General features: G+C 56.1%; 1 protein-coding gene across 1 annotated transcript in view; it reads right to left on the bottom strand.

The window, feature by feature from the left end:
* The window catches only part of HCN4 (hyperpolarization activated cyclic nucleotide gated potassium channel 4), a 44,457-nt gene extending 19,150 nt beyond the window's left edge, over positions 1-25,307 (bottom strand). Inside the window, exon 1 of the mRNA XM_004276279.3 lies at positions 23,905-25,307. Within this exon, the coding sequence (XP_004276327.1) occupies positions 23,905-24,686 (782 nt within the window). The 5' untranslated portion in view covers positions 24,687-25,307. The remainder of the gene's footprint in view (positions 1-23,904) is intronic.
* Positions 25,308-26,506: the final 1,199 nt, after the last annotated feature.

Here is a 26,506-nt window from a genome sequence, read left to right as displayed (position 1 = left end):
ACTGAAAACTTGCACTGCAGAGCTGTTTCTCTCTGCTAGTAATTTAAACAGTTACACAATGACAGATAAATGTATTATGTTGGGAAGAAATAAGCCTGTCTTCTCCCAAGAGAAATAATCTTTCAGCCATCTTTAATTCTCTACTGCAGGGAAGCCAGGGGGAAGGGAGTGGGAGACAAAAAGATAAGCTTTTCTCGAGTCTTCAGTGGGTCCCACCGCAAAACCAAAGTGCCCCGGCCTGAAGAGTTCCAAGTTTGAAAAGAATTACTTCACAGCAAATTGCTTTCTTTGTCAGACTCAGAATGGCGCTCTGAGTCAAGGAGAGGGCAGGGCCTGCTTCAGTGAAGGTGGGCGAGAGAGTTGTCCCACATCACACAGCTCAGGGAAGTGTGGCTTCCGGAAAGGCAGCTTCCGGCAGCTCCTCTGAAAGCCAAGTTCTTCAGGGCATCAAGATGGGACTTCAAGTCACAGCCTCACTGAGCTAAGGCTTTTCACTCTAAGTCTGGTGCCAAGAGGTCAACTTTAGCTCCTTCCCTGCCCCACAGCCCGCCACCCCTTCATCAGCCCTACTCCCCCTGTGCCATCTGGGAGAACCCACCCCAGCCTTCACACCCACTACACAGAACACAGCACATCCTGCTAATGACTTCTGGGCCCTGGGAGAATGGTTTCAGCTTCTATGCTGCTCTCAAGCTGTGTACACTCTGCACTCAGCCTCATGCACACCATTCAAAGACAGCTGCAGACACTCATTAGATGCCATACACAGGTATCCTCATTCACACACACAGTGTGCAAACACCCCTATGTACACATGGCCATCGTTCCTTTTATTTAATCTCTTGGGAAAAACAAAACAAAAAAATTGTGACATAGAAAGGCCACTGAGAGCCTTGTGGCCTCTGTACATAAAGCTAATAATACACCCAGACTGGGAGAGTTTCTAAAATTAACAGAGCGGGTGCAAGGCAGCTTGGAATGCTGACTCGGGCAGGCCTGCTACTCCAGCGGGTTTCTACACTCTCCCAAGCTCTAGTTCCCTCAATTACAGACCAAATTTGAGACAGTAATTAACAGGAGAATGTTTTCATTTAGTGGTCTTCATAAAACCAAATTACATGAGGCAAAAACACCCATTTCCTTGCATTCTGATTAACTGTTTCAATCGTGAGTTTCCAGATGCTAAGGAATATTTTCTGGTGCCTGATCTGGGCTGGGGTCAGAACACTGGAGCACTTCTTCCCGCACACCACTGTCCTGGAGCATCAAAGAGATACTCAAAAGGCAGCATAATATGGTGGGAACAGGCTCTCAGGCCAACCCACCTGAACCTGATTCCTGGTTCCATCGTTTGCTAGCAAGTTGCTTAATCTCTCCAAGCCTCAGTTTCCTCATCTGCTCACCTAACTAGTGGAACTGTTATAAGAACAAAATGAAGTGATATTTGTAAAATGCTCTGACCTATGCCTAGCCCATAGTTTTAAATGAGTAAATAAGTAATTCAAGTCAAAAAATTCACAGGAAAGAGGTGAGGGAGGTAGATGAAATCTTCCAGGGAAGAGCCAAAGCAAAGCATCTACAGGGGGTGGGTGGACGGGAGCTTAATAATGGTTCCAGAACAGCCAGGGGTGGAATTAAGGGCCCACAATATTCCCTGGATAATTGGACGGCAGAACCTATTTACCTCAGCATAGAGATGCCCTGATCTCAGGGAGCTCATGGTCCAAGGCTTAGCCAGAAGACAGAAGACAAGTTGGGCAATGATGTAAGAAACCATCCCAGGCAGCAGCCCAGGCATCTGAAAAGGTGGGCTCCTGGTGGCCTAGAAGGATGAGGTCATAAAGTGCTCCTGGAGGAGGTAACAGAAGTTGGGCTTTGGGAGCTGACCTTGGCCTTGCTTCCTTACTCTTTGCCAGACGGTTGCACAGATTTCTGAAAGCTGGGCCGGCAGAGAGCAATAAATGGTGTTCAGCACCACGGACAGCTCCCGGCGTGCCTCCCAGCCCTAGGGTCCTGGCCCAGCCAGCAGAAGTAGCAACAGCCTCCCCACTGCATCCGCAGCTCTCTGACCCCTCTTCTCCCTCAGTCCCAGTGACCAGAAGCATCTCAAGTGATTCCTTAATGTCCCTGCACATTTTCAATGGGGGGCTCCTTGGTGACTGAAGAGGCTCTATTCAAAAAGACCCCAAGGGGCTTCCCTGGTGACGCAGTGGTTGAGAGTCTGCCTGCCGATGCAGGGGACACGGGTTCGTGCCCCAGTCCGGGAAGATCCCACATGCCGCGGAGCGGCTGGGCCAGCGAGCCATGGCCGCTGAGCCTGCACGTCTGGAGCCTATGCTCCGCAACGGGAGAGGCCACAACAGTGAGAGGCCCGCGTACCGCAAAAAAAAAAAAAAAGACCCCAAAACACTCACATGTATCAAGCACTTACTTGGTGCTTTCAATGCATTACTTCATTTATGCCTCACACCAGCACTAAGGGAGCTGCTATTATCTGTATTTTACAGATGATGACACTGAGGTTCAGCGAGAAGTATCTGCCCAAGACCACGCAGCTAGTAAGGAGCAGACCCCTAATTCAGAAAGGTCTGTGGAACTCCAGAGTCTGACCTCTTGGGATTTTAGGCACCTCAGTGGGATGCGGGGAGGTGGACAAGCCTTTCTGGCACGTTTGCATTACACTGTGGAGGCAGCCTACCACAGCAGGTACAGCCCCTGCCTCAGAGACAAGAGAGAAGAGAAGGGTGCAAAGAGGTTTCAAGGGGACTTATCTTCCTGATGCCAGGCATTCTAAGGTACTTTCTGGGTGGGGAAACTAACACACCTTTCAAGTATTAAAAGCACCCCAGTCATCAGCAGTCATCAGCACCCCAGTCATCAGTTGTACCCATCCTGCAGAAAGGAAAACTAAGGTCCACCAAGAGGGAATAGTTCACATTTCCAAAGCCTCAACCTGGAGGCCCAATGCTCCCCTGGCCCCCACTACCCCTAGAATCATTCATGAATAAATCCCACAATCCCGGCTACGCATCCACAGTGGCAGGTGGCAGGCCCTGGCGGGGAAGCAATGGATGGCCAGACTCGGGCATGCTGGGGTTGGCACAGCCCTGAATCAGAGGCCTTGGTCTCCCGAAAGCCCGATGACCCTCTCCATCCCAGTGTTCTCTAAGCTGAGAGGAAGTCCTAGCCAGCAAGACACCAGCTGGGCTCTGGAAGCCCCTGTCCCTGGACCCCAGGTCTGTTCTCCCTCAATTCTGGACCTTGATTTCTAACTGGACCAACAGGTCCATCTAGGCAGGTGATGGCCTCTCAGCAGGAGGGAGTGGCCTGTGGGCCAGCTTTGGAGGAGCGGGGTGCCCACGGGCAGAAGGAAGGGGGTGGCAAAAAGCCCAACAGCCCATTACACGGATACCTGGAACATTTCATGGTCTGAGTGGAAGGTTATGGCCTCAAGGGAGCTGAGGGAAGAGAAGATAGAAGGCTCCTGATCCTGAACTCGGAGACTCAAGGACCAGACCAAGGGGCTTCTCCTTCCCTGGAGGCTGAAGAGGATGTGAAGGGTGATAAAACAGAGGCAGAAGTGGAAGTCCCGGGCTTCCCTGGTGGCGCAGTGGTTGAGAGTCCGCCTGCTGATGCAGGGGTCACGGGTTCATGCCCCGGTCAGGGAAGATCCCACATGCCACGGAGTGGCTGGGCCCGTGAGCCATGGCCGCTGAGCCTGCATGTCCAGAGCCTGTGCTCCGCAACGGGAGAGGCCACAACAGTGAGAGGCCCGCGTACCGCAAAAAAAATTTTTTTAAAAAGAAGTGGAAGTCCCGGAATAGGGACGACCTCCTTTAGTTTCCTCTTGTCCACACCTGCCCATGCTTGCCTCTGAGCACATATACTCTCTCTCACACACACATGAACACATTTTTGTACACACACTCTCATCTACGCACCCCTGTTAAATTTTGTCTTTGTACACGCATCCATTTTCACACAGGCATACTTTCTTGCACACCCACTTGCATACATTTTGACACAAATGATATCCACTGGGAATCCTGTCAGCTGTAAGAAACAGAATGTCTGGTTTTTGCCCATTAAGATCTTTTCCATCCTTCAACATTCACCTGAAGTGCTGCCTCTTCTGGGCCTCCCCAGCCTCTCACTGATGGAGCCACAGCCCAGCCTGAGCCCTGGCTCTGGATCTCCTAGAAAACTGTGGATTCCTTGAGGGCAGGAGCCTTGTCCCAGACACGCCTGTGTCCCTGCAGTGCTGGCGGCAGGATGGGGGGGGGGGTCCCCCGTGCTTTCTCCTGGGTGAGCAGCACACCCACGGCCCCATCTTATACCCTCCCCTCTGTGCAGACGGCTCCCACTCAGACTGCTCCTAGCACCAGACTGCATTCCCACCTGCCACCTGGAGGGCCTGCTGGCCCCTCCACCCAACAAGTCCAAGGCTGAGCTCAGCATCTTTCTCCTCAAAGCTGAATGGCACAGTCAGCATTTCAATCACCTGGGCTGAAAACCTCACAGCCATCCTCAGCTGCTTTCTCTTTCCTCCCACCCACCCCTGCAGGCCAAGCAGTGGCCAAGTCTTGTCTGGCCTCTTCAATGACAGCTTCTGAATCGGTCCCCAACTGCTCTGTCCTAGATCAGTTCCTCACTACTCCTCACCTGGACCCTTGCCCCTGCCGCCCACCTGGTCTCGGCCTCCTCCCTCTTTCCCTCCAAGCCACATGCTCTCTGGGTTATCTGGCCAAATAGCATTATGACTATGTCACTCCATGCTTGAACCTCCCTTTGGTAGCCTCCCACTGACTACAGAAGAAGGTTCGAGTTCCTTGGTCTGGCACCCCCGACCCCACTTCCCTCTTCTCCCTTCCACTTCCTTCACAGGAGTCAACTGGACACTTTTGGCCCCATCTCCATCCACCTCCTGGTTCCTCCTCCTGAGAACCACCCCTACCTCTTGAACCCCCATCTTTTGAAATCCCTTCTCTCATCCAAAGCCCAGTTCAACTGCCTCCTTCTCCATGAGCTTCGCCTAACTGGGCAGTGTGTCTATGTTAGCAGTCGTCACATCCTGCCCCTTTCATCAGGTACCACCGAACTCTCCTTCTAGCCCCTCAACAAAGAAGCCAGGAGTCTTTTGTGTCTGAGAAATGGACGGGAGCTGGGAGCTTCACCCTCCATTTCAGGCCCAGCATAGATAACTGCCCAAGCTGCTCATGAAGGCGATGAGAATGCAGGAGGACAGCCATCAACATCTGTTGGGCATTTACTATTTGCCAGGCGCTCACCTGAGTCCCTTATATAGACTATCTCATTTAATTCTCATAAAAACCCTATGAAGGGCTTCCCTGGTGGCACAGTGGTTGGGGGTCCGCCTGCCGATGCAGGGGACACGGGTTCGTGCCCCAGTACGGGAGGATCCCACATGCTGCGGAGCGGCTGGGCCTGTGAGCCATGGTCGCTGGGCCTGCGCGTCCGGAGCCTGTGCTCCGCAACGGGAGAGGTCACAGCAGTGAGAGGCCCGCGTACTGCAAAACAACAACAACAACAAAAAAAAACCCTATGAAGTAAATACTATGATTATGCCCATTTTGCAGTTGAGGAGACTGAGGCACAAGAAGTAGAGAAATTTGCTGTGGATCAGGAATTCAAACCCAAACAGCCTGACTCCAGAGTCCCACTTCTAACCACTCTATACAAACATAAACCTGGTTGGTAGTATTTTCTCCCTCCCAAACCCTGTGCCGACTCCTACTGCACCCCTCCCTCCCAAACCTGTCTCCTGTGCTCTCTTCCACGGCATCTTCATCCCCACCTTCTTCACTCCCTAACCGTCTGCTTTTTCCCTTAAGCGAACCTTAGTTGTGTCACTCTCCCAAACCCCCAGAGCGTGGAGTGAGCACCCTCTCCGCGCCACACCGATGCCCCTTCCTGTCTGTGGTAGGAATGTCTACGAGATCCTCTGAGCAACCTGTCATTTGCTGCCCATCTTTCCAGCATCCATCTGCCACCCTTGGGGACCCTGGTGATGCTGGCACCTGGTTTACAACCTTCTGTTCCACTCCGAATCCTGCCATCATCATGGGTGACTTCTACTCCTTCTCAGCAGCCCAACAATAAACACCCAGCCTCCCAGTGGCTTGAAGTCCTGCCTCTAGTGTCTTCACTCCAGTCCATTCCAAGAGCACATCCTGGATCGGGTCACTATCTCCAGTTGGTCCATCTCTAATCTCAATGCTCTCTCTCACCCTAACCTCCTTGCCTTCCAGCTCTTTTATCCAATCATGCTAAGTCTCTTCTTTAGTGTCCCAGGAGCCTGAAGTTGGCTGACCCTCTAATTCTCCCATGAGAACCCTCCTGCCTCCTCCCGTCACCCCCAGGCATAATGGTCCTGCTCATCAACCTCTCTCGCCCCATCCTTCCGGCACCCACTTCACCAGATCACAGTCCTAGCTCAGGACCACCATCAGCTCTTTTCCTGTTTACATGGGGGGCTGTGCAGAAAACCTCAGACCTCAGACCAGTCCTACTATAGACCAAGTGCCTTAGCTCCTTGTGCCTCTATTTCCTCATCAAGATTTCCATGCTCAGCTGGGCCCTCACCTCTACCAGCCCATCCTCCAGGAGACCCTAATGACCTTTCCCACCCACTTCCCACAGCAGCTTTTCTAAATTATCTCCTCTCTCCTCAGAGCTCTGAAACTACCACTTCCCCTCTCCCTCCCAGCAGATAACACCACTTCTACTTCACAGAGAAAACAGAAGCCCCCAGAATGTCCCCGTCCTCTTCCCGCCACCAGACTACTCCCTTGATTGTCTCCTCCTCACCACTTTTCCCTTCCCCAGTCAGAAGGGGATCAGTGACCCTTCCACCTGCCCTCTTGACACTGTTCCCTTTTTCCTCCCCAGGAAGCTTAATCTACAGGTTATCCATCCTCTCGCCCATATCTTCAATCTCCCTCTCTACTCATCCTTTTCCATCAGCTTTTAAGCTCTCTACACTTAAAAAAATAAAATCTCTCCTGAATCCCTACTGTCTTATCTCTTCTCCCCTCAGAACCAAGCTTCCTGAGAGACGTGTCGCCATCCCCACTCTCTCACTTCCACGTCCGTCCCCAACACGCCTCTCAACCCCCCGGCAACACTGCCGACGCACACGTCCTGCTGCAAAATCCCACGGACGCTTTCTGGTCTGTTTCCGTCTTGACCCTCTGCATCATCTGACGCCGTGTGCCATATCTGCTGAGACACCTCACTCTGCTCTTTGTTCTGCCTCTCCTTTCCCTCCCGTTCCCTCTTCCCCTGCATGACCTTTAAATGTTTTTGTTCCTTTGGGCCCCCCCCCTCCTTACTCTCTCCCTGGGTGACCTCACCAACTCCCAAGGCTTCATTATTCCACTGGCTTCCAGACCAGGCCTCTCCCTTGAGCCCCATAGCCATGTGTTCACTTGCTGACTACACATCTACACCTCGATGTCCCAAGGGAACTTCACTCTTGACATAGCCAGATATAACTTAGCAGCTTCCCCCATAGGCTTGTGCTTCCAGCATGTGATACCACCAGCCATTCAGATGCTTAGCCTAGAAACCTGGGGATTATCCTCGACTCTCCCATCTCGCTTACCTTCCAACACTCAGTCATGTGGGATGCGGCATGGCTCATCAACTCACCACCTGGCTTACTTCAGCAGCTTCCTAACTGGGCTTCTGCCTCTCCCAGGACCCCACAGACTTCAGGGTCCAGGGTAGGGTCCACAACCTCTCCACGCTTTGCCAAGCCCAAAGTCCTTCCACACTCCCAGCCAAAATCCAAGTTCCTCACTGTCATTCCTGGGCACTTCCTGATCTGGACTCAGCCTCCTCTCTTGCCTTGATTCTCGCCATGCCTCCCCTGTGTGAGATGCTCTGCTCCACACACACTCAGCAGCTTTCAGTGCCCCAGACACACCGCACTTCCCTTCTCCTCTGGGCTTTCCTACATACTGTCATCTGTCTAGAGCTCTCCTCCCCATCCCTGCTCACCCCAGGCCACTTGGTTCAGAGGAGCCGTCACTTCTGGGAGGCCATCTTTGTCTCCTAGGAAATCTGGCTAGGGGCCCCTTGTTTGTGCTGCCCTAGCATAGTGTTTATCACACTATGATGGAATTGCACGTTTGTCTATCTTGTGGCCACTTGACTCTCTGAACTTGGCAGAGTGCTTTTTATGAGGTAGGTCCAAAAAAGGTCCAAAAAACATGGGAATGGGTGGAAATATGGGAATGGGTGGAAGCGTGAATAAATGAATGCTTGAATGAATCCCTTGGGAGCCAAAGGCTGAGTGGCAGGAGGCCCAGGAGAAGCTACACAACATGGACAGCCCTCTGACACCCCAGCTCCTTCCCACAAGGCTTTCACAGGCCTCCGATGATCAGGGAGGAATTCATCCCATCCGAACACCCAAGGCATGAAGACTCCCAGCCACATCCACTAGCAAATGGCCCCCACCTGGTGAAGATGATGGTGGGAAAGCCACAGAGAAGGAGGGAGGAGTTGGAAGGGGGCGCGCGGGGGGGTAGATGAACAAGAGACAGGCCAGGAGAAACATGGGGTTGGGGTTCTGACACAGTGGGATGACAGGGGGCTGGCGGGGGAACACTGAGGCTACAGACGTCAACAGAGGCCATGACTGTATTTCCAGCCTGACCAGCACAGGCCCACGGTGACACAACACACTAAGCCTCCTCTGTTACAGGCATGCCCCCTCTCTGGGGGCTTTGAGGATTCTCCCTTCTCTCCAATAGGCTTGGCCCAGAGATCCAGGAGGTGGGGGGGAGGGGAGGGCAAGAGGAGGCAGCTCCACTTCTCCCCTAGAATCTCCCGACATCGTCCCCACCTTGTGGACCCAGGATGAGTCTCATCTCCCCAAACCTGCAGAAATGACTTCTCTTCCTTTTCCAAGATGTAAACGCAGAGCAGGGCCCAGAGGGGGAGGAGTGGGGGTCCTCAGCAAAATTGTCTTACTGTTAAATAAATGGGTGGATTAAAGGCTGCTGGGGGGAGGGTTGGTGGAGACTGGCAAAAATAAAAATAAAATACACTAAAATGTTAACATTGATATTTCTACGTAGTGGGATTACGGGTGATTTTTGTTTTCTCCATTACACCTTAATGTTCTAAATTCCCCATAATGGGCAAATATTACCTTTTAATCAGAAAAATAAATCCACCAGTAACCACCGACCAGTGTCCCATGCTGTAAAGAGTCTTCTAACGTGTGTCAGGGGAGAGACACACACGGGTACCCGGGGAACTCCCAGGCGGCCCGGGTAGACAAAGGTGCTGTCCGACGCGAGGGCAGGAAGAGCAGATTTCCCGGAGGCGCTTCAGGAGGAGGAGACGGAGGGAGGCCATTTGAAGGGCAGGTGTAATAGGCAAAGGAGACCACGTGCCTGCCCACAAAACCCACGTGGGAACGCACACACGTGGGCCACCTTCCTTGCCTTCCCTCCCTCACAATCAATAAAGCTGCTGGGAAGCGTCTACCAGCCCCTCCCCGCCCCTGCGCGTCCAGTCTCTCCTTCATCTTTCTCGGAGGCAGCGCTGCGGCCCCGCCCCCTCCCCACGCTCCACCCACCCGAGGGGGGCGGGGCGCAGGAGTCTGGCATTTTAGCCTCCCCGCCCCCTCACGCTGGAAAGCGCTGCCTTCCACCGCCCTCCGCTCGCGCCTCTGAGGGGAATGAACGCCCACCCTCCCCTCACTGCTCCTCCCCGACCCTGGCGTCTCCCCCCTACGGCAGATGAATGGCTGTCTGCCTCCCACCCCCGCCTGGCCAGTAGGGCTCTATTTTTAACCCACCTCAAAAATCTCTGACTCAGAATCACAGTGCTCCCAGGTAGCTGCTCCCTCGGCCGCCTGAAGCGGCCTCCCAGATTCAGAGCCAAGGGCATCTAGCTAGCGCTGGCTTTATGGGTGGGTGGGATTTTGGCGTATCTTTAGGTTCTCACTTTTCTATAAGGATGACCTATTACCGGAACAACAAAATTTGGTTTTGTTTCTGTTTCTGAAGACCCAAACAAAATGACCCTTTACCCCTGCCTCTTCCCTGGACAGTCACCGTCCTGGGCTGAGGCCCTAGTCCCTCAACGTGAGAGCTAGTCTCGGCCATTCCCCAAGGAAGAGGTGAACTGTGTGAGAGCTGGAACTGCCAGAATCTTGCCTGCCCCTTCTGTGATCTTTCAGTCATGCAGCACAGTGCTTCTTCAAACTTTAATCTGCTCGCAAATCGCCGGGGGATCTTAACCAAGATGCAGACTCGGATTCTCTGGGTGTGGGGTGAGGGCGGACACCTGTATTGCTAACAGGCTCCCAGGTGATGTTGAGGCTGCTGGTCCAGGGACCACACGAGAAGCTAAGCTGTAGCAGACAGTACAGTGGTTAAGCACTCTAGTGTTTGAACACCTGGCTGTGTCGCCTTGAACAAATCACTTAACCTCTCTGAAATCTTTTTCACTTCCCATTTTCTTTTTTTTTTTTTTTTTTTTTTTTTTGCGGTATGTGGGCCTCTCACTGTTGTGGCCTCCCCCGTTGCAGAGCACAGGCTCCGGACGCGCAGGCCCAGCGGCCATGGCCCACGGGCCCAGCCGCTCCACAGCACGCGGGACCCTCCCGGACCGGGGCACGAACCCGCGTCCCCTGCATCGGCAGGCGGACCCCCAACCACTGCGCCACCAGGGAAGCCCCCCATTTTATTTATACAAAACAATTGTTTTAAATATAATTTAAAAACCCCTCCAAGCACCGGTGTCTGTCTCTGGTTTCCACCACCACTTCCCCCCCCACACCCCCTCATGGACACAGCTTGAGGGTACTTGGAGGGGCAGGGAAACGTCTGGGGGTTGTGACATGACCAAGGCACTGTCCTGGAAACAGACACAATGATGGGTCCCTGTTTCAACTTGGGCAAAGGAGGCGATAATGAAACCCTCCAACACAAAAAGTTACGACAGGGATGGCAGGAAAAACAAAAACAGAAAAAGGGAAGGAAAAATAAGACCAAAAATAAAACTCAAAAACCTTCAATATGAAGGCAGCAGATGGGGGAGGGGCACTTACAAGGGAAAACCGAGTTCGGTGGAGACAGCAGCATCCAAGTCCTATGATGTTGTCACTGGGTCATGATGCCCCTTCCCGCCTCCCGAGCTCGCAGGCTAGTCCCCCCTTCTCTTTGGTCTGCAGAGCCACCGCCCTTCAAGGTGAGGAGGGGCACCTGGGGGCTCTAATTGGGGATCAGAGGGAGGCCATGGGGATTGTGCCCAACCCCCCGGGGATGCTGGCAGAATCTGCACACTTCTTTTCCTCAAGTCACACCCCATCCCGAGGGAAGGGCTCCCACATCCTCCGTTTGGGGTTCCCTGCCTGGGGAGCGTGTGATTTCTACAATCCCATATGGCAGAACCTCCAAACCCCTTCTCTCCAAATGTCCAGCTCCCCACCCCCGTGGTTCAAAGTGCAACCCAGTGGGGCGCGGGGATGGGAGCCTTCAATCTGTCTTCTCATGTACAAAACGAGTACATTAATCCCACCCCACAGGATTCCGAGAGAATTCAGTGAGATGATAATATGCTACACAATGCAAATACTCAGTACGTACTGGCTGTTATCATCATTATTATCATTCCTGTAACCACTAAGATGCAGGCCCTGGTCTGAGGACTATGGGGATCCAGAAGTGTGTGGACTGGTCCCACGTCAAGGAGCCCTCGGTCTTGGGGGGTGGGGGGCAGCATGGCTTGTTGGGCACAAAAGCCCCAAAGAGGAGGGGGCCTGAGAGTGCCCACTGGTCAGGAAGGTTGGCGTTGTGGTTGCAGGAAGGAGGTCCCTGCTACACAGCAGAAGGAAGCTAGGCCAGGGGCCCGAGTGTCTTGGGTTCTACCCAGCTCAGTCTCTTAACTTGCTGTGTGCCCTTGAACAATGCCCTGGCTCTCACAATCCCTGCCTCAGTGTCCCCATTGGTACAATGAGAGGATGGAGCCAGACAATCTCTAAAGACATGCCGATTCCATGGATCTCTGCAGTGCAGAGGCTAAAGAGGCCAGCCAAGGGCAGCTGGCCAGATGGAAAGCTGGCTGAGAGAAGAGTGCATATCTCAGAAAACCAAGACACCCCCTCCCCCAACCCAATACTGATCTGAAGAAAAGATGGGGCCATCTTGAATGCCAGACTGAGTAGTCAGGACTCTTCTGGGGACATGGGGATCCATGAAGGCTGCGGAGGAAGAGCTCCTCAGGGAAAGGATCGTTAACTGCACCTTCTCAAGAGCACAGCTGAGCACAGGCCTGGCCATAAGGAACACCAAGACGTCAACACATTGATTCTCCCATGGTCTTAGACCTCCTCTGCAGACCCTAAATCTGTGCACTCACAGAGACACACTAGCATAAGAGTGTGCACACACACACACACACACACACACACACACACATCAAACTATACAGCAGAGGTCACCTGCTCTACAGCCGCCCGGAATTGCCAGGATGCTGTGTTCCCTCTGGCTAGCGGCCTAACCTCTCTGAGCTTCACTCAGCTGAAAAGACTATTGGGGAAAATTGTGGAGGGGACCAGCAATTGGAGAACTTCTCCACCTGGGCTTATAAGAAACAAAAGAGGCTCAAACACAGCTCTCCCCACTTAGGAGAATGAAGCAAAAATGGAATATTGCTGTGGAGTAGCAGGTGAGCACAAGCTCAGGGGAAATTAGGTAGGAGAGCTCACCTGCTCCTGCGGGAAGGGCGTGCTCCTGTGAAGGAGGAAACGGGGTGCATTTGGGGCAAAACTCCCTAAGGCCAAGCAGCACTGGTGCCGCACGGGGCTAATGAGGACACCAGGGGAGGGCTGTCCCATAGAAGGTGGCTAAATATTGACTCTGGGAGGGTCTCTACATGGCCGTCTTGTTAGACTGTGGGTCTCCTGGGAGTGCCTGGGCTCTGGGGACATGAGCTGGACAGGACTCCACCTTCCCTCCAGGAAAACACAGGCTGACAAGGACATTAAGCAAGGGGCATGTTCCCTGGGGTCCCTCCAGCCCCAGAGTTTTATGGTTCTCTTTGCTAACAACCTGCGAGAAAGAAAAGGGAACGACTCCCTGGGGAGGGGCCCATCATGAATGGCTTGGATGTATTTCACTCCCAGGCTCTGGGGAGCACTGAAGGGCTACGGTGAACGCAGTGCAGTCAGAGAACCGCAGACTGTTAGCGCAGAAGGGGCCCTACGGGTGCCAGCTCATTGGCTCCTAAAGTGACAGAAGCAGAATCACCTGGGTGCTCCCCAAACTTATAGCCACCCGGGGCCTCACCCACGGAGACCCAGGCATCCATAATTGCATAAAGCTCCCAGGTGACGCTACAACCACCAATTTCGGATTTGGGGTCGTGCTAAAACCCAATCTCTGGTCCCATTTTCAGATGAGGAAAGCAAGGCCAGGGTAGTGAGGGCTCAGCTCAGCCCAAAGAGCTGGATGGGGCAGAACCAAGTCTTCAACTGGCCTCTTACTCACAGCCAGCTCCCTCAGCTCTGTCAGCAGAAGCTTCAGCGCAACATGGCAGGAGGATGACTCCCCAGAGCCTCTGGGACAGGTGGACAGCTTGCCACATTTCCTAACCCTGCCAATTCCAAAGGTGATGATCCTGCTGGTCTTCCCCTTGGACTCTTCCAACCATAGTTGTCCAGTGTGACCTGTGGTCTCCACGGATCCTCACATCTGAACTCTTCCAAGGCCAGGTTGGAGCTTCCAGGAGGGGACGGTGGCCCCCTACAAGAGGTGGCTGGGAGGAGGGAGTGGGTGCGGGCCTTTGCCCAGGGAACAAAGAAAAGAAAGCCCGATCTCCACTCCCACAGGGGTTAATGGGTTACAGCATAAGCACACAACACGCTAGGGAGCCCCCCGCCCTGAGCCCCAAGACAGGGGCTGGCAGAAACCCTGCAGAAAGAGGCCAGTAGGTAAGGAATCCCCCGCCCACTCTGGGAGCACAGGGGCCCCGTAAATCCAAGATCACGGCTGGATGGGTCTCGGCAGAGTCTCAGGAATGAGGGAGGGAGATTCTCATCAGCTCTATTTGTCAGCGGTGCTGTCCCTGCCCTGCTGGCTCAACGTGTACTAATGGGGTCAGGATTACGGGTTCAATACCTACTTGGCCAACTAGCTTTGCTCCCTTCTCAGCCTCAGATTGAGCCCTGATGCTGGACACTGAGAGAGGAAAGGACTTTGCTGAGGTCACACTGCAGAACAGGATGAGGGTCAGGAGGGTAAACTCAGCGTGGGAGGGGTGGACAGTTACAAGCTGGGAATGCTGGGATGAGAGGCCCAGGGCTCCAGGCTGGGCCAGCCCCGATGTTGCATGAGGACAGGCCACAGCTGCAGAGTCTCCCCTGCTGGACCAAGTTTCTCCTAAAAGTTGCCAGTGGCATTGATGAGACCTGAGGGTGAGGGTCTTTTCCTGTCCCTGGGGAAGGGGATAAGTGCCCCGTATCATATCTGACAATTTGTAGGTGGGAGAAGCCCACGGCTGGGTTTGGCATCAAGTGGTCAGGGACTCGGGTTAATCATTGACAGGGGCTGCTCCGGCCTGCGATGGGGAACCACAGGGTAATTACTTCTGGGCTCCAGGCCACACACTCAGTGACATTATTGCAGTGGTAACACCTGCCTTCTGGGCCTAGGATGGCAGAAGAAGGAAGTCTTCTCAGAGGTTGTACAGCTGGGGCCAGGGCTTGGGAGAGCTCCCCTGGGCTTCAAGGACCCAGGGTGAGAGGCCAGAGAGAGATGCATACAAACACATGCAAACACACACACGTACTCAGGCAGCATCATGGGGTCAGAGTCCTCAAGGGCAAAGCTTAAGGAGTGCAGGTCCAAAACGGCAGGTTCTGAGCAATCTGAGGAATCCTCAGTGTCTGCCAACACCCACCCAAGCCAGGCGGCTCAAGCTCCCAGACACTCGCCTCCAAGAAAGTGTGCAGAATGGTTCTCTCTCTCCTTCAGGTCTAGCTCAGCTCTGCTTCCTCCAGAAGCCTTCCCTGACCATCAGTCCAAACTGGTCTACCTCCTGTCTGCCCTCCCCCTAATCAGACTGGGGGACCCTAAGAGGAGCTGAAGTCCTACTCTCCTCTTTGCCAGGTGGGGAGTGACCCCCATCATAATGGATGAAAACAGTCTTGGAATGCAGTGTCTGGCCTCCCAGAGGGCACGATCTCCCTTAGCCTGCCCCTCCCCAAGCCCAGAAGATAATGTATTAGCCAGCCCCGTATTATGTATTAATTTCCGAAATCCTCGTTTGTGCAGACATAACACATCCACCCACGCGGGTAAATGCTTAGACAGACACAAAATCAGCAGCAGCCAGTCATCAGGCCCCCACAGCTGCGGTGAGCAGACCGGAGGCCCCACTGCTTGCTCTGCAATTTGTGGGAGCCCAGAGCTGGCGGAGCAATGGGGAGTAGAGAGTCCCTCTACCAAGCCAGCACACCTCTCTACCCAGCCCAGAGTGCCGCTCTGCAGGAGCCAGGAGCTGGCCACCTGGCTGGAAAGACAGACACAGCCCCAAACAATAAGAGACCAGAGCAAGGCAGGAGTGGTCACGTGTGAGATTTGGTGGCTCTGGCGTTGGGAGCGGTGGCACTGCTGTGTATTTACAATTTGTACTTTACCTCCCCAAGAAGACCAAAGGCAGCTGGCTGGGATGCTAAGAGGTGTAGGAGCTCAGGGAGCTTCAAGGAAGGGAGGGCTTCTTGGGTGGGGGGCATAGGATGGAGTGGGCAACATGCCCACCCTGCCTCCAGCCCTGGTGCCTCAGGGAGGCACTGGGCTTGGCTCAAAGCTTTTGTTCAAGGGCTCCAGTTCCTGACCTCAGACCAAGGCCTTACCTTGGTCCCAGGCTGAACCCTGATCCTGAGCATAGACTGAGTCTCGGCCCTGGACACACACTGAGCCCTAAACCAGAGACTGACTCTACTTCCTTACTTCTCTGACAGATGTAATGAACAGACCACATGACCACCTACTTCTCTGGTGGAGAGAACACAGATACCGCTGACTATTTGCTCCCTTCCCCTTTAAACCCCAAACACTCCCATCGAGGAACAGGTGTGTCAATGGCATCTGGATGTGGCTCCAAAATCCCAAAGCTCTGCGTGCAGCCAGGACATGCCGCGGTGTCGGGGGAGCAGGTGGACAAGTATCCTGATCCGGATACCCAGGAGCAGCAGCCCCAGAGCTGGGGGTTAGGACAGGCATGTCTCAGCCTCCAGATGCTGCATTTTCAAGTATGGAAAGATTCCCTTCTCATTGATGGGCTTAAATTAAGACGGGACCCTGCAAATACCGAACACTTCAAAATTCAGGCATGGGGCTGGGGAGACAAGAAAAAGCTCCAGGGATGAGACCATTCAGGAGAAGGCTTCTCTGTCACCTAGACACCTAGATGTCTGGACCCCTCTGGCTGGGGGTGGAGTAGACTGTGGAGCCTTAAGACCTTTGAGCCATATGTTACATAACCCTCTTGGGTTCTGGTTTCATCTCTGACTTGGACTTCCTCTCTGCCCTTAGGCCAGTCACCTTCCCTCTCTGGTGCTCTGCTCCCCATGTATAAAATAAAGGCTTTAGGCCAGGAGCTTTGCCAAGCCCTGTCCAGATCTGGTATTCTGAGACCTGTTAAATTTCCCGTGCCCGCGGAGCCCCTCCACACAGATAATATGTGTCCAGCATTATCTGCAATGCTTTCATTCTCAGGAGAATGTTTTCTTGAACTACTTTGGTAATTTAGCTTTTAAAAGCTAACACACACACATGCGCACACATGCGCGCGCACGCGCACACACACACAAGAAAGAAAGAAAAGAAAGAAGGAACAGAGAAAGGACAAGTATGAGTTTTGAGTCCTAGAGAACAGGTTCAAATTCCAGTTCTGGTGCTTCATAGCTGTGTGATTTCGGGCAAATCTTTTTTTTTTTCCCCATCAGAGCCTCAGTTTCCTTATCTGTAAACTGGGGATAATAGAACCTATTTTTCGAGCCACTATGAAGAATAAATAAAACATAAGAAAAGAAGCTCCTAGAACAGTCTGGCACATGGTAATGGTTCATAAATGGTGGTTATTGATCTGTGAGTCCACCTGGCTTTAGTCTCTATTGCTTTGAGCCACTGTTTGGTTTCATTACTTAGAAGCCTAAGGGGTCAGGCAGCTAAATGTGCAGGTGTGGCATGGCCAGAGACCACAGGGACAGGTGGGGACTGCGGGCAACTGGAGAGCAAAAGCCAGTTTAAAGCCTCTAGTGTGCTCCAGCTCCCTGCTGCGGGTGGCACTGTGGGGCCAGAGCTGCCAGAGTTTCCAATTTTTCAAGAGAAGCTAGAAAGCCAAATTTTTGTCTTACACCTTTCTGTTTTAAACATTGCCTCAGACTTGTCATGACACACTATGCTGGCCAAACAGAACACATCTGGGTACTGTATTGGGTCCACAGGATGCTGCTTAGCAACCTCTGGTGTAAGTACTGCTGTCCCATCTTGAGTGCCCTCAGTGACGGGGAGATCACCACCACTCTGTGCCACCTCCCACCCCTCCTCTGGGCAGGTGCTGATGATAGAGAGTGTCTCTGAGTGGCCTCCTAGGCTCTGGGATCGCAGATTTCCAGGGCCCTGGCAACGCTTTCTCAGTAAAGCCTGGCTGGCAGAGAACATCCTCTCTGAAGCCAAGGCAGTGCCCCTGCCCTCCCCATAGCCCGCTCTGGCTGGGAAATGTGGATTCTTCAACATCCCCTGGGCCCAAGCAGGACCGCCTAGCTGGCCTCTGTAGCCCTTCTATTAATTAGCAACTGGAAACAGCAGCTTTTTGAGAGCCCTTGAGCCAAGAGGTGTGTGTGTGCTGGAGCTGGCTGCCTCCTCAGTTACATGACAAGTCCCCCCCGGGGACTGGGGCTGGACCTTCTGCTCTGGGTGAACTGCCCCGCGGTGGCCGGTGTTGTGGCAGGCACAAGGGCCACTCAGGCTGCTTTGACACTTGTCAGCCCTGTCATCTGTACGTAGACTGGTGCCTTCCAGGCTGGGCAGGGGCAGAGAGAAGTGACAGGCAAGCCCAGCCCACAGGGGGGCTGCTAGGCATAGTCTGGGCTGGGGGAGGGGGCATTAAGAGTCAGACACCTCCCCCTCCCCACCACAACCTCAAGGTGCTAGGGTGGCTGCTCCCACTGGATGCCTCTGTCCTCCTCCCAGCCAGCCACTGTCGGAGCCCCCTCACACCAGCTCTCCTGCCCGGCCCCTCTGGACTCTCTCACTGACAACATCTGTTCCTTCCCAGAAATCTCAGCGCAGCACAGCAGTCACTGCACTCCCTGCCACTTCTCCAGCCGGCCGCCCCTCTGGCCCTTTGAATGGGAGAGAAGCTGCGAAAGCAGTGGGACAGGATGGATTGAGGGCCCTCTGGCCCCCTGGCCTCTTCCTGCTCACCCCACCACAACAGCCAGCATCCAGGACCGGCAGGGACCAAGCAGCATAGCGGGAAGGGAGGAAGGCCGAGTCCCCCAAGTTTGCGCCGACCTCTGCGGCTGAGTGCCGCTCACCCCAGGTCACAGGACTCACCCTGTCGTGCTTTTGCTAGAGGCCGAGAGGAGAAGGCAGAGTCTCTGGCCTCCAGGAACTCAGTCAGGGAGCCCAGGCTAAGCGTGGAACACATGGTCTGAACCTCAGTACTCCAAGCATGGTTCTGGGCTGGGCACCAGCAGCATCACCTGGGTGCTTATAGGAATGCAGAATCTCAGGCCCCAGCCCTGACCTAATGAGTCAGAATCTGTATTTTAACAGATCCCCAGGGGAGCTGGATGACATGATACTGTGAGAAACACTGCATTGTAACAAACACAGAGCTCCATCCTAATGCCATGCAATGGGCAGGGATGGAGAGATGGACGATGGTGGCTGCAGTGGCCTGAGAGGGCATCCCAGAAGACCCAGGGGCCCTAAAGCATGGGAGAGGAGGACACATGGAAGGCAGACAGCCCAGCACTGTGTAAGACAGGCCACCTGACAGCCCAAAGCCTCATGGCTTACAGCAGCTAGGGGAACAAATGGAGCAGGGCTGGGCAGGGGAGAGGCCCCCCAGCCTCATCATGCAGTGTCCAGACCAGGAACTGAAGCCTTGCAACAGGGAGAACGTGGAGCCCAGGCCTTTCCACCCAGGCAATATAAGGGTCCTGGCCCTCTGGCCCCATCGGGTTTCTGTGCACCTGGCATCCCAGGAGCACCTCGGCCCTGAGCCGGATGCCGGCCTTCGCAGCACATCCTTCACCTGCTCCAGTCTTAGCAGGTTGAGCACATCCTCATCACTGGAGAATCCCGCTGCCCACTGTGCCAGCTGACAGCACCGCCCAGGCAGCTCACCTTGGAATTCCCCTCTGCACCAAGGCGCCCTTCCCCCTCCACTAGCACCACAGGGGCTTGCAGCACCTTTTTGGCCTGGCTTTTCACACTGATAGCAGAAACGCATTCCCGGGCAATGCCCCCAGGAAGGCCCCAGAACGCCCCAGACCCAGAGCCGGCTGCTGCCTTCTTCCTCTTCACCACCTACCTGAACAGCCCCTCCCATGGTTGAAAGGGAAAGAGATGGGCGTGGCACTGAGGAAACAGAAAAGTGACTAGTCCCCCAGCAGAGCACCTTTCCTTCTCCAAGCATCTAACTCTGCCCCCGTTTTCATTTCCATCCTGCAGGCAATGGGAAGCCCAAGCCTCAGACTACAGGGCCCCAGGGAAGGCTCTGGGAGGCTAGCACCTGCCCCTCGCAGGCCAGGACTCTCTTCTGGGATAGCCCAGAGTGGGGTTCACAACCTAGATGGCTTTCAACTTAGCAGTTCCACAGATGCCAGAAATGGAGTGTCATATTGAGTGTGTCTGGATACGTGTATCTTTCTGGATAGAGACTCTATAGCTTCCAGCAGGTTCTCAGTTAATTTTCTGACGCAGATTCAGAACCACTGGCCTGAGCCAAGGTCGGAAGCGCATCTGGTCTGCTCAGAACTAAGGGAAGGGAGCAGTGAGGGCAGGGCAGTGTGGTTCACGACTGCATCACTGGTCTCTGACAGTGCACCTCACCTCCACCAGGTGACCACAGTTGGACAATTTGTGTCTGACATGGCCATAGGCAACAGGATTCCCATTTTTCTAGATGGGAAAACTGAGGCCCAGAGAAGGCTCCTAACCCAAGCGGGGCCCCGTAGCAGACAGAGCTGGGAAGTGATGGGAGGTGGGCAATGGCAGTGCCTGGGGCCGTGGGCCAGCACAGGAAGTTAGTTTTAGGCCAACCCTGGGACCTACCGAGCCACTGGCCCAGTTTCCATGATTTCGGAGCCCAGCTGTTTCTGTCCCCAAGTAAAGGACCCTCTAGGGCCCTCTGTTTCCTTCCCTTTCTCACAGCTTCAGAAGGCTCAGGCTAGGAAAGGGAAGGGGGAGAGGGATAAGCAGGGTCAAGCTTCTGCCTGCTTCCACTCTCAAGGCCAAGCTAGAGTCTGGGGCACAGGAGTAGCCCCAGAGCTGACATCCCACAGAGGGACTTCCCTGCCAGCCCCCGTGTCCACCCCACAGCCCCAAGATACCTGCTCAGACACCTAGATGTCACATACCCAGGACAAACCCCTGAGCCTGCTGCTTGGAAGCCTGACCAGCTTCTGGGAACAAAACCTGATACATCTTCACTGGGGGTCCCCACTCCTTTTCTCCCCTCTTGGAAAATCAAGATCACACCGTTACTATTTTTTATTTGTTCCAGGTTCCCATCACCAAGCTCGGCTTCTAGGACATGCCTCAGGTGGAAGGAAGGACCCACCCAGGACCAAAGAGCCCAACCAGCCTTGGGCAGGAGCCTGGGGACCAATATCCTGAGGGGCTGCACGTTCTGGCCTCTTCCCTTACCAAACCCTAAATACAGGTTCAAAAGGCAAATGTGGAGTGGATGGGGAGGGGGGGCCAGACAAGCTCGTGAGCCTGGAGGAGCCATGGGGGTAGCCAGGGCATGGCGTGTGTGCATCAAGGGGGTGGTGAGGAGAAGCAGAGGCAGCCAAGAAAAGTCTATTACATACGTGGCCCAAGTTACATGCGTCCCTCAGAGTGTAGCCCAGTCCAGCACTTGGGAAAGGCACCCAACCTTCGCCTCCCCAAGAACAGGAGATGCCAGAAGCAACCCATGACAGCAAGCCCTGGGCTCCGGACGCGCAGGCTCAGCGGCCATGGCTCACGGGCCCAGCCGCTCCGCGGCATGTGGGATCCTCCCGGACCTGGGCACGAACCCGTGTCCCCTGCATCGGCAGGCGGACTCTCAACCGCTGCGCCACCAGGGAAGCCCACTGGCAATTCTTTATTAAACCAGTTCTGTTGGATCAATGCTTCCTGCCCATGAAAATGATGAATAAATCCTCAACTAGCCTGAGCAATGCTTGCAGAAGCTTTTGTGAAGCCCGAGCTGGACGGTGGGGATTGGCTCCACATAGAGGCCAAAGGCTAGTGGCTGAAACCTGAGGGACTGAGCCTTAGGGTGCTGGGTCGGCTGGTGGGGGGGGGGAGGCGGGGAGGTGAGGCTGGGTTGAGTTGGTGGGTTTTCTAAGCTTAGGAGACTTGGCCAAGTCCTTGCCTCTTTGACCTTGTGACGATGAGACCAGCTGTTTTGGCCTAGAGGCGTGACCACAACGCCTCCACACCACACACAGACATCTCCCTTGGATTTCTTCTCTCACACCTCACCCAGCATCAGGCTGCACACAGAAGGCGCGCTTCCGCTACCAGTCCCTGCTGCTTGCTGCACAAGCCCAGATTCAAAGCCCAGCCTGACCCTTTTTCTGTTGCCCGCTTATCAATCCTGCTGCAGCCACACCTCCCTATCCCTATCACCCTCCCCTCTGCCATGTCCCGGGTGGCCTGCAGTTAGTAGGAGATTCTGCGGCAAGGGGACTGCAGATAGACATGCCAAGATAGGCAGAGTAAGATCAGGAAGGCGGGAGAGGTTCCCATAGATGCAATCAGCCGGGCCCCAGACCTTCACCATCCAGGGTAAGGGGCAACAGGGAGGGCAAGGGCCAGTTCCCAGAAGGTGCTTGATCAATGCCTGTTGTCGACGGAAGCTAGGCATGCCTGGGATTGGCCTCTTGCAGGCTCCCACCCCAGGCAATGAGGCTGGTGGTGAGAACCCTGAACAGAGGCTTTCAGACAACAAAGCCAGAGGGGAGCTGAGTGAAGGAAGGGAGGTTGATATTGACATGGCCTACCTGCCATCACAACCAGGGAGTTCGGAGAGAGGAGGAGCCCAGGGCACTCCCAGGGGGAGCAGGAGACAACAGCACCTGCCCACTCCTCCCTAGCTCAGGCTGGGATCCTCAGGTCCTAGTACTGACCAGAGGGGAGGTCACACTTTAGGAACCTGGCAACAGGAACCAGCCACAGTTCCTCATGAGAGGGTCTCACATCGGCTCACACAACTTGAGGACTGTGGCTGTCTGTTTAGTCTGTCCTCTGGCCCCCCCATGCCCTCTGGGAATGGGAACCCTGGATATTAGGGTTAGGCAGAGCAATCCGTCAAAAAAGGAAAAGGTAGGGGCCCTCTGTTCACCACCTATTTTAAGCCCTTGAGTGTTGCCTGACTGGTCATTCCCAGCACCAGAAATCTCTCTCATTGGATGGAAAACGGCTATGCTCTCATTACAAACCTAGCTTCCCTGAAGTTTGCAAAGAGGGCTCTGGGTTGGCAAAATGCTCATTTATATTGGCAGGTAAGCAGGGTAGGCAGGGAAGAGAGCTAAATAGGGGGCAGGGCCCAGAGAGAGAGAGAGGATCAACCAAACCCAGCTCAAAAGCGTAAACATTTTTCAGACCCTCACTTCAATCCTGTGTATCAGGAAAGCCCAGAGAGGCACTGAGGGACCCCAAGATCTTGATTAGGGTAGAGGCATCCCTGATCCCAACTTCAGAGGCAATCACCAATATCTGTTTTTGCACAGATACCCCCACAGGCCCCGAGTGGTATCTGCTCTTCAGTGGTGGCATCTGACTCAGGTGATGAGGAGGGGGTGGGGTCCCTCTCCCTAACTGGTAGTCACACCATTTGTTTGCGGACCCACCACTGACCCATGAAAGACCTAGCAGCTGCTGGAGCTTGGGCTGCTGGGGTGAGGATGGGGCACAGGACGGGCTTAGGATCACAGGGTGACTGCTCATCAGTCAGGACACCAGGCATCTTCACTGACCACTACAAGCAAGGTCATGCTCTCCTGCTAGTCTAGATGCCAGCTGACCAGGGTGCCTGCTCCTGGCCCACCACTTGGCCTGAGGGGCTGTGCCCAGGGTTAAGGTGGGTGCAGAAGGCTTTTATCCTGGACTTCAATCCTCCAGGAGCTCAGCTCTCCCTCCCCAGCTGCAGCTTCCCAGGACACCAGAAGGCAGATATTAATGCCTGGGGTCAGCGCCCAAGGAGCTGACCCAGCTGCCGAAAGGTCTGTTTCTCTTCAGAGCCCTGCTCTGCAGGCTTAAAGACCTGGAGCAGCCTTTAGAATGTCCACCCTGACTCTGCAGCCCAGAAGAGGGAGGTGGAATGTGGGGCTTAAGGCGGTAAAGCCTCATCTTGGCTGCGGGCAGGGCTAGGCCAGGCTCAGAACACCTTTCCAGCTTGCCTCTAATGCGGCCCAGCCCCAGACAGGACGAGGTTGGGAGGCCTGAGCACAGAGAAAAGTTCTCAGAGCGGTACAAGAGGAAGTCTGGGGGCGTCTCAGAGCCTAGAGGCGCCCCAAGCTCCCAGTGCGAGGAAGGAAAGTTAACTCCAGCTGAGAGGCAGGGACGAGAGAGAGGAAGCATGCCTGCAACCGCTCAGGCAACCCACAGGATCATCGCCAGGCCCCCTTACCTGAAGTCGCTGTAGGGGTGGATAATCCAAAACCCGGCCGACTTAACCCTCTCCTGCTCGCGCTCCACCGCCTTCTGGCTGCCGAACATCCTCAGGGAGAATTTGTTGACCCCGGGCTGGAGCATGGCCCCGAACTGGCGCTGCATGAAGCCGGCCTGGCCCAGGCGCACCTCGGCCTCAGGGAGGATCTGGTCGCCGGCGGCCGCACCTCCCTCCACTTTGATCGCGGTGTCCACCGAGGGCTGCTCGCAGGAGGCGGGGACCGGCTGCGGCGGCTGCTGGGGCGGCGGCGGCGAGGCTGCGGGCTGTGCCGAGCCGCCAGAGCGCTCGGTCTCGGCCGCCAGGCCCGGGGGCGTCCTGTCCTCACCGGGGGACGCGTCGCCCTCGGCGATGAGCCGCCGCTCCTCCGCGGAGTCATGCAGGTGCCCGTGACTGCTGCCGCCCCCCGCTCCGGCGCCGCCGCCGCCCCGGCTGCCCAGCGATGCCAGGCTCCCGCGGAAGCGCCTGCAGTCGCCGTTAGTGCTAGACTTGCCCGCGCCGCGGGTCGACCCCTCGCTGTCTGCCGCCCCGAGGGCCGCACCCCGGGGCTCCGTGCCGCCCGCGGCCGCCGAGGGCGAGGGCGAAGGCAGCGGCCGCAGCCGGATGCTCCTGCGGCTGGGGTCCTGGCGGCCCCCAGCCCCCTCCTCGGCGTCCTCTTCTTCGTCCATGATCCACGCCTTGGCCCCCACCTGCTGCGGAAGGCTGTAGAGTCTCTTGCGCATGGACGGCGGCAGCTTGTCCATGGCTCCAGGGGCCGGGGGCAGGGGCGCGGGTGCGGCGCCGCGGACCCGCTGCAGGTCCGCCCGCCGGTCAGTCCGCCCGCGGGGACGTGTCCTTCGCCGCCGGCGCCGAGCCGCCTCAGGCGCCCATGCTGGGCAGGTTGCGTGCGGCTGGGAGGCTCCCAGTCCGGCTCCGGGTCCCGGGGCTCGCCGCGCTGCGCCTCCTCCCGGGCCGGGCTGGGCGCGGGGACCCCGCTCTCTCTCGCTCCCTCCCTCCCTCCCGCGGTCAGGGGCGCGGCGCGCGGCCCGGCTCCAGGCGCCCCGCCCCCGCGGGGAACAATGGGCGCGGGTTGAAGCAGCGCTGCGGCCGCGGCGCTCGGAAAACCGCTCCGGAGCGCAGAGCGCACGACCAGCACTCCTCTGGGGCGTGTGTCCCGCGGGCAGGCGGGCTGTCCGTCTGTCCCGCCGCCCGGGCTTTGTGGCCAGTCACTCGCGAGCTCGCCTTGCTTCCTCTGGCCGAGCCCGGCCGGCCCGTCCCGGGGCTCCCGCTGCAGCCGAGCGGAGCCCAGCGGCCCGCCGGGCTTACATCAGCGGCCGCCTCCCCCGGAGCGCCCTCCGGCAGCGCCCGGCTCCCGCGCCCCGGAATATTCATGAAGCCGCCGCAGCTCGCGGGTTGCCATAGGAGCGGCTCCCGCAGCCGGGCCGGCCTACCTGGGCTTCTTAAAGGGGCAGTGGCGCGCGGGCCGGGGACCGGGGGCCGGGAGTGGGGGGCGGGGAAAGGCGGGCCCGGCGGGGGGCGCAGGGTGGACCCTCGACGGAACTTAGGGGTTGAGGTGAGAGGAGTCCTTAATCCTCAAGCCTCGAGTGTCTTTCCTTGGCCAAAGGCTGGGAGTGCATCCCAAGCCTAGGGTTCCGACAGGGGTGTGGGGCGGGATTTCCCGATATCTCCTTCTCCGAGCTCGGGGCCCGCCTCTCCCCAGCGGTTATGCTTTTCAGCTGGGTCTCCGACCCTCCTCCGGGGAGGCGGGTCGTCTGCATGCGGAGCCCCGGGCCTTCCCGCAACGCGCCTGGAGAGGGGGGTTTCCGGGAAAGGCACTGCGTCGGGGCTGCTCCCGGGGTTTTCCTGTGACACAGGAGGGGGCAAATCCCCCGCTGGTCTTTCCCCTGCGGAGCCTCGCAGCGACCCGGCCAGGAGGGCTTGGGGAACTCCGGGAGGCACAGGGCGCGCGGGTGAGACCCAAGCCGTTCGAGGTAAGACTTCGAGGAAATGAGCCTGCAGCAGCCACGGATGCGGGGTCCGATCCCGCACGCACCTCTCCCGGGGTGGTTCCGATGCGGGTTTCGGAGACTAGCCGGCTGCAGCAGGAGCCAGCAGGCGGGCTCTTCCGGGCGACCTGGCACTCTAGGGCTAGCTGTGGACCTCCTTCTCCCTGGGTTCTCATCCAAATTGTGACACCCAACGCTAGGGGAGTTCCTGCTCCACCCAGGCCCCCTACCCCCAAGCAGCTGCACAGCTCCCACTCCCTTTGAGTCCGCTCCTCACCCCCCACCCCCCACCCCCCAGGCCAAACAGCGATTCCGGCTGTGGTCTTCTCTCTGTGTGCAGTCTCGGGTTTATGGACAAATCCCACCAGCACTGCCCCTCTCCAGCGCTCTAGGACACCCTGACCGCCCAACCCCCATCCACACAGGCTGGGCTGCCAGACCCCCTCTCCCAGGCCTGGGGGCTGCCAAGATGAAGCAGAGGTTACTCAGATCCCGTCAGGGCCAACATGCCAGATTAGCTCAGAAGTGGGGATGGGTCATTAGAGGAAAGGGGTTGGCTGGGGAGGGTTGGAGTCTGG

The sequence above is a fragment of the Orcinus orca genome, chromosome 2 (assembly GCF_937001465.1).
Source record: "Orcinus orca chromosome 2, mOrcOrc1.1, whole genome shotgun sequence".
Classification (NCBI taxonomy): domain Eukaryota; kingdom Metazoa; phylum Chordata; class Mammalia; order Artiodactyla; family Delphinidae; genus Orcinus; species Orcinus orca.
This window is presented reverse-complemented; position numbering and strand designations above follow the sequence as displayed.